The sequence below is a fragment of the Nicrophorus vespilloides genome, unplaced genomic scaffold (genome assembly GCF_001412225.1).
Source record: "Nicrophorus vespilloides isolate i.1.1-1 unplaced genomic scaffold, Nicve_v1.0, whole genome shotgun sequence".
In the NCBI taxonomy this organism is placed as follows: domain Eukaryota; kingdom Metazoa; phylum Arthropoda; class Insecta; order Coleoptera; family Silphidae; genus Nicrophorus; species Nicrophorus vespilloides.
In genome coordinates, this window is record NW_017096360.1 from 99,484 (window position 1) to 112,362 (window position 12,879).

The 12,879-nt window shown below is 44.7% G+C and overlaps 5 protein-coding genes and 2 long non-coding RNA genes across 7 annotated transcripts in view; 2 read left to right on the forward strand and 5 right to left on the reverse strand.

Annotated features, from left to right (window-relative positions):
* LOC108556785 (transcription factor HIVEP3-like) overlaps positions 1–2,219 on the reverse strand; it is a 10,915-nt gene extending 8,696 nt beyond the window's left edge. The window contains exon 1 of the mRNA XM_017913051.1: positions 948–2,219. The gene's annotated coding sequence lies outside the window, so the exon portion shown is untranslated. The remainder of the gene's footprint in view (positions 1–947) is intronic.
* Positions 2,220–4,648: 2,429 nt separating this feature from the next.
* LOC108556818 (structural maintenance of chromosomes protein 6) lies at positions 4,649–8,684 on the reverse strand. Its single transcript, XM_017913091.1, has 10 exons — positions 8,428–8,684; positions 8,171–8,363; positions 7,581–8,104; positions 7,386–7,516; positions 7,109–7,312; positions 5,980–7,033; positions 5,751–5,921; positions 5,477–5,667; positions 4,806–5,414; positions 4,649–4,753 (listed from the first exon to the last, which is right to left on the reverse strand). The coding sequence occupies exons 1-10, from the start codon at positions 8,542–8,544 to the stop codon at positions 4,714–4,716; spliced, it is 3,234 nt and encodes a 1,077-aa protein (XP_017768580.1). The 5' UTR covers positions 8,545–8,684; the 3' UTR covers positions 4,649–4,713.
* A 217-nt stretch (positions 8,685–8,901) lies between these two features.
* LOC108556801 (trichohyalin-like) lies at positions 8,902–10,365 on the reverse strand. Its single transcript, XM_017913074.1, has 5 exons — positions 9,935–10,365; positions 9,645–9,875; positions 9,479–9,563; positions 9,312–9,409; positions 8,902–9,235 (listed from the first exon to the last, which is right to left on the reverse strand). Exons 1-5 carry the CDS (start codon positions 10,352–10,354, stop codon positions 8,969–8,971), a joined length of 1,101 nt encoding a protein of 366 aa, XP_017768563.1. The 5' UTR covers positions 10,355–10,365; the 3' UTR covers positions 8,902–8,968.
* Positions 9,528–10,808, forward strand: LOC108556810. Its single transcript, XR_001890838.1, has 3 exons — positions 9,528–9,604; positions 10,557–10,646; positions 10,727–10,808. It is a non-coding gene; the product is annotated as an uncharacterized LOC108556810 (long non-coding RNA).
* Positions 10,523–11,503, reverse strand: LOC108556807. The gene is made up of 3 exons (XM_017913080.1): positions 10,989–11,503; positions 10,722–10,898; positions 10,523–10,660 (listed from the first exon to the last, which is right to left on the reverse strand). Exons 1-3 carry the CDS (start codon positions 11,059–11,061, stop codon positions 10,542–10,544), a joined length of 369 nt encoding a protein of 122 aa, XP_017768569.1. The 5' UTR covers positions 11,062–11,503; the 3' UTR covers positions 10,523–10,541.
* LOC108556809 overlaps positions 10,854–12,879 on the forward strand; it is a 3,400-nt gene continuing 1,374 nt past the window's right edge. Inside the window, exon 1 of the long non-coding RNA XR_001890837.1 lies at positions 10,854–10,932. This is a non-coding gene — a long non-coding RNA (uncharacterized LOC108556809). The remainder of the gene's footprint in view (positions 10,933–12,879) is intronic.
* Positions 11,549–12,879, reverse strand: part of LOC108556806 — a 3,938-nt gene continuing 2,607 nt past the window's right edge. The window contains exons 2-4 of the mRNA XM_017913078.1: positions 12,271–12,375; positions 11,791–11,916; positions 11,549–11,725 (exon numbers count right to left, since the gene is read on the reverse strand). Of these exons, the coding sequence (XP_017768567.1) occupies positions 11,631–11,725; positions 11,791–11,916; positions 12,271–12,375 (326 nt within the window). The 3' untranslated portion in view covers positions 11,549–11,630. The remainder of the gene's footprint in view (positions 11,726–11,790; positions 11,917–12,270; positions 12,376–12,879) is intronic.

Here is a 12,879-nt window from a genome sequence, read left to right on the forward strand (position 1 = left end):
GCGCGCGCGGCGAAAAACAATCGAATGGAATAAAAACAACAAACAAAACAACAGCAACGGTAATCTCGTTAGTCATGACTTTCAAATTCCGATGCACTCTCGATTGTTGTTTCTTTTTAAAAATATGTTTCTCGTAGTTTTGTAACTCGTCAAAATTTTGCAGTTCAGTGCGTAAAATTGTTGTTATATTGTGTGCGTTTCAGGGGAAAGGAGCAAAGAAAATAAAAATAGAGAGAGAGAGAGAGAGAGATTGCTCGTTTATGCAGGGAAGAGAAGGCGAAATCGTCGTGTCAGTCGGTTGGTCGGTCGGTTGTGTTGGTCATGAGGCTGAATGTTTTTGTGGGTGCGCGCTGACGAGGGGGGTCATCGGCGCGGGGAGATCCCCGGTTCTCTCGCTGTCTCTGTCTAATTCTCAGCCTGCTGTGGGTCTGCATGTGTGTGTGTGTGTGTGTGTGTGTGCATGAGCATTCTTTTTTTTTTCTCTCTTTTCGTTGCTTCTTTCGCGCGCGCTCACCATTTCTAAATCCATCCATCTCTCTTTCCTCGCTATCGGAATCCGCGGGTGCGAGAGGGCGGTGAGGTGGGAGGAGGTGTCAGAGGAAAGAGGTAAAAGAGAAGGAGAAGGAGAGAGAGAGAGAGCGCGAAGGAATTTGGAGCGGTCGGAGGGAGAGAGAGAGAGAGAGAGAGGAGAGCAAGAGACAGCGGCCGAGACGGCACAGACAGCGTATGACGCCAAAGTGATAGTCGACACGGCGCCAAAGTACAATACCGTGCAAAATAAAATACATACATACATAATCTGAAATACAAATAACCGCTGATTCTCTCTCACTCACTCACTCACTCTCAACTGATGATAATGATGATGACTATGATGTGTTCATCATCATCATCATCATAATAATCAGATGTATTTGTAATTGTCGTCCGCCAATCGTGTCACGTACCTCTTCTTCTTGCAAATGTATATGTTTCGTGGTGGTGGTTGTTGTTTTTTTTCCTCAAATTGTTAATCCCATCGATTGGTCCTCTTCTTTGGCACACATGCTGCTGTTGCTTCACGCACGCACACTCTGATCCTGCTGCTGCTGATGTTGGTCCTCTTTTCCTTCAGCTGCGGCGAACGGATCTCGGGACAGCGAAGTGACATGCTACTACTACTAGCAGCTTGCTCGGAGCCCGAACAACAACACTCTCCGATTATCGCCCGAAACTCCTCTCCTCTTTTCGCGCTCTCCCTCTCTCTCTCTCTCGCACTCTACTTTTTCTATCTTTTACACTTATTAACTCACTCATTCGCTCGCTCGCTCACTCACTACTCCAGTATTTTCGCGGTGGAACTCCTCCCTACCGTCGTTCCTTCCTTACTCTTTTCCTGCCCTCGCACCACTATTACTAATACTACTACTATTGTTATTATTGTTGTTTGCTTCTGCTGCTGCTGGTGCATTCACGTCTGCCTCGTTTGTTACGTTATTTGGCACTTGTTTCACGAACAAAACACGCACGCAAGTGGGAGGCGTCTTTCTAGTGTTTTGTTTTCAACAACCCCGGATAGGTGTATGGATGTGGGGGAGGAGGTGTACAGGAGAGGAGAGGTATCCTCCTCGCAGATTATTCTTTCTTCGCACTGCCAATAATTGCCAATAATTACCGATGATTACGAAGTGTGTGGTGCTGATGCATGCATTCGGTTGCGTTTCCGGCAATCCCGGTCCCTCCGCTCCTCCTCGTATTCACTCGGTGATGTTGTCATCGGTGATTCTCGTTGGTTATTATTGTGATATGAGTAAGAAAAGACACTTATGGAATAAGTTAGGTTGCCCGATTTCTTTCACACCTTCTTTTCGTTTCTTTCTACGACTTTAATATTACAATATATGTATAGAATTTGAATGTGTGACTGTGTGAATGTGTTTGTGTGCTGGCCTAGCGCGGCGCCATGTTTACTGCGAGTGTGTGTTGTTTCCGTTCCGTTCTCGCGTTTTCTCGCTCGGCCGTGTTGATTCCTCTACACGAAAACCGCCTCCGCTCCTCTCCTCACCGCACCGCACCGTACCGTAATGCTGCTGCATGGCATGGCATGATGTGTACGAGCGCGCGTCCGTCTCCCCTCGCGTCCCTCAGGAATACCGCCTATCAAGCGTCGTCGACTTCCACCTCCTCCCCCACTTCAACCCCGATCAACCGGAGTCGTTGCGGCGACGACGACGACGACGATCGCCGTCGTCTTCCGACAATTCTACTGTCCTCTGCATATCTCTCTCTCTCTATTTCGCATTCAAACCCATCAACCCATCTTTCTCACTCTCGAACACCTTGCCTGCCTCCCCCGTCCCGCCGCACAACATCGGCATCAGCAGAAGCGATCGGTCGGTCCGGTCCTTTTGGGTCGCCGGCGCGCGCTATGATGACGTAAAAGCCTCGACCTCGCCGATCGCTCCTCTCTGAACCATCGGAATCTCCTCCACTCGATCGTCCATCCTGCTCGCACCCACATCACTCCCCATATCGTTCACACTCTCTGTCTCTCTCTCTCTCTTGCAACCGACGTTTCCCTTTAACAAGCGGCAACAGCAGCCAGAGCCAGAACCCCGCGCTGACCGCCCACTTGATCGCTACGGAATCTCCCTCGTTTCATCTCTCTCCCACACACAAACACACACACACATATATGCATGCATAAGAACCTCCGCCTCTGCACGCTCTCGCACGCAAACTTTTCCAAGAAAAATAAATAAATAAGGGGGACTTTCGTGGAACAAATCCAACCGTGAGACAAAGACGACATCGTGCAAAAGAATACAAAAAAAGAAAGAGAGAGAGAGAGAGCGAGAATTTGACACAAAGAAAATAAAACACATTTCGAAAACCTGTCTTCGTGAAGTCTCTCTCTCTCTCCCTCTTTCAGTCACTCCTTCAGAAATATCTATGCGTGTGTGTATGTGTGTGTGTGCTTTCGCTTTTGCGAAAGGTTCAAAGTCCAAAGGCACGCGGCGATTTTAAAATACGTTTTCGAACCGATGCACGCAGGTGTCGCCGCCTCCTCCTCCTCACACACCCAACAGAGTTTCCCAAACATTAGTGGATTTCCCCTATATGTTCATCACACCTCTCTCTCTCTCTCTCTCAATTTAAAATTAATCTATAGTCCTGTGTAAATATCGATTGGTTAATTCGGTGTCTTTTTGTTTTGTTTTGTTTGTTAGTCATGTTTGGACGATGAATCAATCTAATGCTAATAAAATTACCTCATCGCATGAGGTAAATTGATTTACAGTTAATCGATCGAAATGCCAATACGAATGTGTATAATAATACAATAATCGAATCCAGTCCAGTTTTCTGAAAATCTAAACTTTCCATATTGCCTGTACGCAGGCAGATTCGTACATCTCCATTCCTATTATAAATACGATCGTCGGAGGCGGTGGTGGTGACGGCGGCGGCAGCGATGCTCTATCCTTCCATTGAATACATAAATGCACCTTTCCCAACATTTCCTGCCTGCCTACCTACCTACCTACCCATCTGCCCACCTATCTACCTACTCGCACTTGCTTGCGTGGTCTCTTTATCTCTCTTTTTCTGTACAAATGCGTGTGTGTGTGCGTGTGCGCGCGCGACAGGTCGGAGCGGACCACCGTCTCTCTCTCTCACTCTCGGAATCTCCCTTTCGACCTTCCTCTGTCATTGTGTCTTCGAGACCTCACCTCACCTCACCTCACCGTTCCAACAAACGAACGAAGCATACGCGATGCAACACGTAACAACTCCACGCACACACACAAACATCTCGTAACCCTGGCAACGGTCGTCGCGCAACCTGCACTAGATGGATGGATATGCATTGTTCATTCGTTTCTTCCATCATCGTCTTCTCTATATTTATTTGAATTTTCTTTCAGGAAACGAAAAAAATTGATATAATATTATTCTTTCTGCAAATAGAGTAGCTCGTTCCGCGAATTTGCATTACATAAGTCAACATATCACCTTTCTTATTCGAAATGCTCGAGACATTACGTTTTTCTGCAAAATATAAAGTTTACGAACAAAGCGCGAAGAAGGCGGTGCCGGCGGTAAGGCCAGGTTTTTAACAAATGGATGACTCAATCCAATGCAATTTCAACGAAAAACCGCACGTATACTTGTGAAATTTCGCTCGCTTGCTCACACCACACCACTCGTACGGTACGGACATAATATTACGATGCGATGCTTAATCATTTCCAGAAATTCCCCGAAAAACACTGGCTCGTGCATCGTAATGCAAAATAACCGATCTGCGGGAGGAAAAGGATAATTAATAAACATGAGAAGATCATTAGTGTACTAAAGGTCATTAGTGTACTCACTAACATCATGACTCTCCCGTGTTGTTTGTTTATTAGGAAATGTTGATCGTTTGCAAAATATCTATATGCAGCAGTGATGATTTAATTCATCATGTAATTGGTAAACGTATTAATTATAGTCAATAAATAAACAGACGATAAGTTCAGTAGCATCGTAGGCAACCAAATGAACAAGTACGTGTTGATTTGAATGGAATAGTAAATAACGGTGGAATATTAGAAAACAGGTTACAAATAATACATGTATGTATTTACTTAAAAATAATGTAACAATTCTTTATGTAGTAAAAATAGTGTATACATACATACTCACATCACTATACTTTGCATTTTTATAAAAAAAAATATATTTGAATTACTGAGTCGACGATATTCGCCTCGTTGGATCCTCCAATCTATCAAAAAACATAATTAGTAAATATCGTTTGGTGTTGGTGTGTTGTTTACCTGTGAAGGGCGACGTCCATGTTATCCTTCAGGAAGGCAACGTCCTGCGGCGTGAGGAATACGTACTGCGTGTCGCTGTTGGATTTGGCGTGATGTATGAGTATCTCCATGACTCGGGCCCGATTCATCTTATCCATAAACACATCGAATTCATCCAGGAAGTAGAATGGAAAATCCAAGCATTGCCAGAGGGAATAGAGGAAGGCGACCGTCGAGAAGGAACGTTCGCCACCGGAGAGGTTCGTCGTCTGCGTCTTGCCTTGGCTGCCGTGCTGCGGTATCACGACCATGTCGAGCGTTTCCTCCTCGAAATTAATCGATAGATTCCCCTGGAACTGCCGCCACTTGAGGAACTTGCCGAAGCAGTGACCGATGAATGTCTCAAAGTATTCGCGCGTGTTCTTGCATAGCCGTCTGCGATGATGGTAGGCGGCCGTCAGCATATCCAAATCCTCGTGGATCCGATCGAGAATCTCCTTCGTCCTGTTTAGCACATTCGACTTGCTCTTGTACATCTCCATCAGCTCTTCCAAATTCCCAGTTTCCGTCTCCATGCGACGTATAGTGCTCTGCAACTCTTTCATCTTCTCGACCACGACCGGAACGGCCCTACAATAATTACGCACACGCACATTAATATCAGTATGTGCACGCATATCAACTCTTCTCACCTTATTTCCTCGGGTCTCTGGTCAGCGAGGGAAGAAGCTTCCGCGATACGTTCCTTCACGTTTCCCTCCAACTCCATCAATACTTTCGTTTCCTCCTCGACCTTCTGCTTCGCCAGCAGTATCCTCCTTTTGCTCTTATCTTTGCTCACCTGTATTTCCAGTTTCCTATTTAATTGCTCGCGAATTCGATCCTAACAACAAATCAGTTTCTAGCAATTTCTTCAATTTCACGTGACTCGACTCGACGAGTGAATGAAGGAATGAATGAACTTACCTGAATCGGTTGTATACGCTCGTCGATCGCAGCGATCGCCCTGTCCCATTGCTGACGATTCTCTTCGCTGGAATCGAGCTGCTTTTGAAGCTGCGCGATGGCCTCCTCAATTTTTTCCTTCTTCTCTGTGATCGCGTCGACGGTTCTCTGCACTTCCATCAGCTCGTTCTCCTATTGCAAACATTTTATTTAGTGTGTTTATTACATGCGATGTGCAATTGAAACTTACAAATTCCTGCACGTTTCCCAGCTCCGTTTCCTCGATACTCTCCTGCAATTCCGACAACTTTCTCTGCGCCCTCCTGATGCCCGTCTGACAAGTCTCCAACTTGTGGTTCAGCTCCGCCGAATACCTGCGTTTCTCGTCGAGCTCTGATTTGGCCTTCGCAAACGTCACGTCAAGCTCATCTCTATTCGTCTCGTGCCCCTGGATGTCCGATTCGAGCTGCCTGATCAGATCTTCGCGATCGACCTGAAGGAATCTCGAATTGCGGTATCGCGTGCAGTACGTCCGGTAGTTCGGGTAAGGATAATAGGAGTCGCCCTTCTGGGTGATGCCCTGCGCGCACTTCCTCGGCACCCGCTCACCTTTGCTCATCAGATCGATGGCAAGATCGTCGCTTTCTATGAGGAGGATTCCTTCGATGGCCAGCTGATCGATGAGGGTGTTCATCACGACCGGATCGTTGACGGAGATTGCCTCGTACAAGCTGACGCATCCTTCGGAAGGCGCCCTCGTCATGTTCGGCTCTACGTTGTGCACCTGATGGAAGAATTTGCTGGTGATGATCAACGGCTTCGCCATCTCCGGCATGTACTTGTTCATCAGCTGGATCAGCACCCTCCGATCGTCGTCGTTGTCGACGGCTACCGCCTGCAGCAGCGCCACCCCTATGAAACCCTCGATGGCGACCGTCCATTTGCGATCCTTCACCGAGACGGACGCACCGAGCGGACCTCTAGGCATCTCTCGGAAGTCCGATTTGTGCGCGTCGATGATCTGCCTCAATCTGATCGTGTTCCTACCGTAGGGGGCCAACGGGTTGTTCGTCTCGCGTCTCATTGCGCTCAGATGTTCCTTCGATCTATTCAGCTTGCTCTTCGCCGTCTCCAGATCCTTCAGCATCGCTTCCTGATCGTCTTCCTTCGCTTTAACATCGCTGTCGCTCTGGAACTTTTCGTTTTGGAATGTGACCCTCATCTCTTGCATCTGCTTCAACTTCTCCTCCAGATCCGCGATGCTACGCAGATTTTCCAGCTTGTTCTTCTGCCTATCGCTCATCCTACATACAACGACAGCAACAACAACAACAAGAAAATAAGCAACGTTAGCAACGGATCTTCAACATTCAAATTACTTGCTGGTGAAGTTCTCTATCTCATTTTTCAGTCCCCGTCTATCCACCTCCTTCCGCTCGATCTCACGCTCCAGCGCCATCTTATCTCGCATCCTCTCCATCAGTTTTTGTTGCAAGACGTTCGTTTGCTGGATGCACTCTTTCCTTGACTTATCCTGACTGTCCAACGTATCCTTCAGCTCCTTGATATTCTGATTGAACGATCTAAGCACACAGAAACACACACAAAAGAATGAAACAAAATTACCTACTACATCTTCTTGTAAGTTCTACTCACTGGACTTTATCCACAATTTCCTTCATAATTTCATCGCCTCGCATGTGGATGTCCTCCAGGTTCGTACTCTCCGCCAAGCACCTGTCAGTCACAGCCCTCTGTTTTTTGGCCTCTGCTTCGGCATCGACCACCTTTATAGATAGATAGAACTTTGAAAATGTACGAACGACTATCGTTCGGATCGCACACACATACCATAGCCCAAAGGAACTCCACCTCGAGCGTCTGCAAATTCATTCTCGTCCTATCGATGTTCTGGTGCGTCTCCAGTCTCCTGTGCATCTCCTCGATCTCGTTGGCGAGCTGCTGTATCAATCGTTGCTTCTCCTGGTACACTTCGAGCGAATTCTGGCGTCGTCTGTTGCCCTGCTTGTACTCCTCGTAGAGGATGTCCAGTCGAGTGGCTCGCACGAACAAATCGTACCGCATCTTCGGATCGCTGCTGCTGAGGAAATTGCGCGACGTGTCCTGATTGAGGATGCATATCGGATTGTCCACCTGAATGTTCAAGCCGCACACGACGTTCTGTATCTCCTTCCTGTTCTTCGACATCACTTCGCCGCTATGCGATTTTATTTTGTATTGCGAGGAGCCGCTCGCCGTGACGCTCCTCACGATCTCGATGGAATCTCCGTACACGTCGTGCTTGTACGCAAATGGACCGGCATTATTCAGCACTATCGATACGCTGGCAGATTTTTCACCAGCTTTTATGAAACCTGAAATTATGAAACAAATTACAACGTCAAATTGACACTCATTGTAACCAGTAATAATTGTATCACCTTTGATGGAGTTGCCCCGATTGGTGACTGTAGCCTTCGCTCCCAAACCAACAATGAGTGCAGTGAGGATGGCACTCTTCCCGCTGCCATTCCTGCCAATCACAAAGTTGATGCTGTTATCAAACTTGACATCCAGATGACTGTGACACATAAAGTTTGTGAGTGTCATTCGCAGTATTGTGCCTGGTTTACTCTGAAATTTGCACAACATTAGTGGTCAAATTCCCATTCAACATATCCAACGAGAATCCCCTTACGTTCTGCATAGGTGTAGGTTTGTGCCTTTTGGAGGGTCTCTCCTCGTTCGTACTCGTCCTCTTTTTGCTCTCCTCGCGACCGTTCATCTGCGAGAGAACGTTCCTCTTTCTATCCATCTAAAGCTATTATTTATTGTAAATCAACAAAACGCTTGCTCTCGTCGTCCTCTAACCCAAAACCAAACTAAAAAAATATTTACTTTTGATCGAAAACCGGCGCGAAATTATTTTGACATTCGATTGTCACTGATTGTCACCTATTTGTCATCGGTGATCAACACAACAATGAATGAATGAATGAATGAACGTAACACGATCGTTAATCGTTACAATAATTCGAAACATATTTAGTTCAGTTCAATTACATAAATATTTTCTATTTTGCATATTATATTTCATAAATTAATTGGGTATACTGTGTTGCATATACGAACAACTCTGCGTATAGTTTAACGTTGCCACGTTGGTAGAAATGAGTAACAACTTGATTTTTTTTTTGTTTAATTTTGTTCTTCCGTTGGCGACGACAGTTACATTTGTTTTAATTGTTTATTTGTTGATCGTTGTCGGCGGTGCGGATTTCCTCTTTTTGCTGATGATCCTCCTCGCAGTCGATCTCCTCTTCTTGCTCGACCGACTCGAAGATCTGCTGCTGCTGCTGCTTCTCTCGTTCCTCCTGAAAACTCCTAAGTTCCTCGTCGATTTTTCGCAGCCGTTGCTCCGTCTTCCAGAACTTTCCTTCGCGTTCGTTTTCCTCAATCACCTCGAAACAACACTGGACGCAATCGTCGTTCTCGACTTTAAGAGACTGCGATAAGCAGAGAAATGAAGATGATGATTATAATCGGTAATTATTGCGTATGCTTCAACTTATCAATTCCTACATTCAATTCAAGTTCCAGTTCTTCGAGGCGATTCGAATCCACGACTCCCATCGCGAAGGCATCACGTGCATTTGTTTCGCCCGCCATCTCGATGATTTCTGGATTATAGCAGTTGAAGAATATTGAAATATTTCGAGTTGGCTTTTGTACAGTTAACACAGACTTACCCAGATCGGAGAGCAACGACTCGAGCTTGATCTTTTCCTCGTCGGTGATGCTGAAGCTCACCATCGGCCTGATATTCCTCGCCAACTAAATGATTCTCAATGTACAACGCGAGAATAGCAGCCGGGGTGAGATATTATTTAATCGATATTTACTGTAGTTACTTACGTCCATGTTACGCCTGATGAATTTCGTTTCGAAGTCGCCCTTTCGCCTCGTCGTTGCCGCTGCATCTGCAGCTTCTTCCTTTTCTTCATCTTTATTCGTCCTTTGAACTTTTTCCGTCTTTCTCGCGCAACACATCCGCAGGAAGATTTGCGCGTCCTTGTCTTCGACTCCTTCGGCCATCAGCATTTCGCACAGTTCGTTTTCCACCAATTTCCGCTCGCTTTTCTCCCTCTACCATAACCATGAGATATAGATAGTGAGAGAGATAGTTAATGTTAATTTAAAATTACTTCCAGCTGCTTGAAGCTGTGCGCCACCTGCTCCTCGAGCCTCCTGATCTCTTCAATCTGATTCCGAATTTGGTCGGGGTCGCCGTACCGCTGCAGCGAATCCACCAGCTCCTCGGAGAAGACGCTTGCGGCGTCCTCTTCCACAAACTGCGCTTCCTTCTTATCGTCGTCGTCTTCGTCACGTCCGAAATCCTCGCTAAGAACGCGCAGTCTGTTCGCCATCTCCACGTAGAACTCGTTCATCTCGTAGATCAGACTGGTGATGCCCTTTTTTCCATCCAAATCTTCGTACTCGGCATGTTCTCTTGCAAATCGCAGGCTGCAGTTGATGGAACTCTGCAGACTGTCGCCGCGGTATTTCATCGCGTTTTCCACCACTCTGGCCTTGATGTTCTCCACGAAGAGCGTCTTCTCGTCCATCCTTTTCTTCTGCTGTTATTTCAGACCTGACAATTTACGCGTCACAGTGTTCGTTTGTTTCGACGATTCGGAAATGTACATAAATGAAACACGAATTGCGACGAATTTCTCTAAAGATCTATTTTATTTTTTTTTTCATTTAAATAATTGAATAAATTAGAAGAAGACTTAAACATATTTATGATGATCATTTTTTGTGCAGGTAAAGATTGGTGCAGCAACAGGCCGAGATGAGCTTATGTTCCTGGCAGCTGTTGGCGTGCAGGAATGAACAGTCTGCGTACTGGCACTCGTAAGGAAGGCGATCTAAACAGATAGAGAGAACATAAAATTTTGCATCCATTTCAAACTGATTAATCGAATTTACCGTAGGCATTGTTGGGGTTGTGGCAGCAGCACGAGTCGTGGAACAGCTTCTCGCTGCAGTACGGATAGACGGAGGAATCGCACAGCGGACAGCGACGTCGCAGGGCATCCACGAACGGCGTCCTAGCAACCCCCATGTACGTCGTAGCAGGACTCACCACCTCGTTGCTGAAAACCACTGCGACAGAGAATTGCGTTAATAATTAAGTCAGGTAAGTTGCGATGCGTCTGCATCATCAACATCTCCATCACACTGCTGCGAGCGAACCTGCAGATTGCGTCAAAGGAATTGCGGTCGCAAGCAATACGCACACCACAGCCGTGAACATCATCATCGTCATCTTATTGTTGCTGTTGTTTGATGTGCGGTCAGGGAGCGCTCGAAGAAGACTGGTTTCGTCGGTGTCTTCGAAAAATCGAGATTGGCCAATGCTAACTGTAAACCGGGTTCATTTCGTGTGTGCGTGTGTTCGAGTAGGCGTCGTATACAGTAAGCTGCGAATCTAGGAATTCCTGCATTCAAACAACAACTTCATCAACAACCTAAAAAGAAGGAAAAGATATCGAAATAATTATAAATGAATAGTGTCGTGTCGATTCTTCAATGTACCGTTGCGAATTTATATCAACTTTTATTTTGCATTCTCCTTCATTTCACGTTGTTGATGTATAAATATTTCGCGAAATTTTAACGGTTACTTAACGACGATGTTGCATGCAAATTATTTCCAATTGTATAAGGCAATTAAGGTTTCCATGTAAATAAGTCAATTTCGTTTATATAATATTTTCTTCAACAAAGTTTCTTTTTTTTTAATATATATATATATAACAGGTTAAGCGTTTACATAGTGTTAATCATTATGTGTTTATCTCTTCACATAAAATATATTACATCCAAGCGATTGAATTAAGCGATTTGTACAAAGATAACTAGATTCGCAGTCAGCGCTAGCAACAGTCCAAGTGGTGCTATAGTCGACGTCCCCGATGACTTTTCTTTCCCTGAAACACAAACACAAATCACTTGATTACTGAGCTAAATCTTGGTGAAATTAGTTTTAACTTACACTTTTCGAAAACATATTTCTCGCAGCAGCACCGCCTGAGCCTCTCGTACGCGTTGCAATCGCCGATTATCGTCGAGCAAAGGTTCGGTCCCAGGTAACAGGTATGTGGGACGTACGGTAGAACCTCTGTAATTAAAAAACAATAGAGTCGGTGAAGATTTCATTATTATCGTGCATTTTGAGTTGCCTATATCGAGATGTAAAATTTGAATATTCCATTACATATTTACATTGCTTCCGTTAGAATTCACTTCTAGGTATTTTATTATTCGCGTATACATTCGTATTCGAAATTTCTAAAAATTGCATCGATCATGCAAAATAATAATAGCATTTATCGGCAATTCATTTCTATTTATAACTTATCGTTAATGTTGTTTTCTTGATTAAGTTGTACATGTTTTCTTTTTGTGCACACGAAATGATACATTGATGTTTGGTAATTCTATATTATAATAATGATAATTGTTTCTCTCTCACCGTGATGCTTCCTATCGCAACAGCAATGATCCGCAATGAAATTGCTGCTCAGACAGTAGTTTTTCTCGTTTGCCGTGCATTTCTGACATCCCGTCGGCACTTCGACTGAAACAAAAGTAATTGTTAAGCAATAAGTTTTTTTTTCTATACATTTGTAATTAATTTTTACATGTAAATATACATGTTTCTTCTTATCATTGCGTGCATAAAATTCCCGGTTGATTCTGAACACGGAAATGCGTTTGCGAATGGAAAAAGTTTTACAAACTGATAACAACTGGATTTCAACCGAATCCACGACGTAAGTCATCGTTTTATTTTCATTATTTTTTTTTGCATGACAAACCAATTCACTCTCTGCGTTACGTATATTTTATTATTATTATTATCATTGCTAATTAGTATTTAAGAGGATTCGAAGGTAAATGCGCGTTTAAAATAATATATTAAGTAAATTGTTGTTGGTAAATCGGTAAATGGTGAGTGGTGCTGTTGTTTATCGCGGGAATTATCGGCGTTCCGTTAAAGCGTTTTCCATTTATCGTCGTTGTCACGTGACAACGAAATATGCTAAGAATACGCGCTTTTTGTTTTACTATTGTTGCTTTT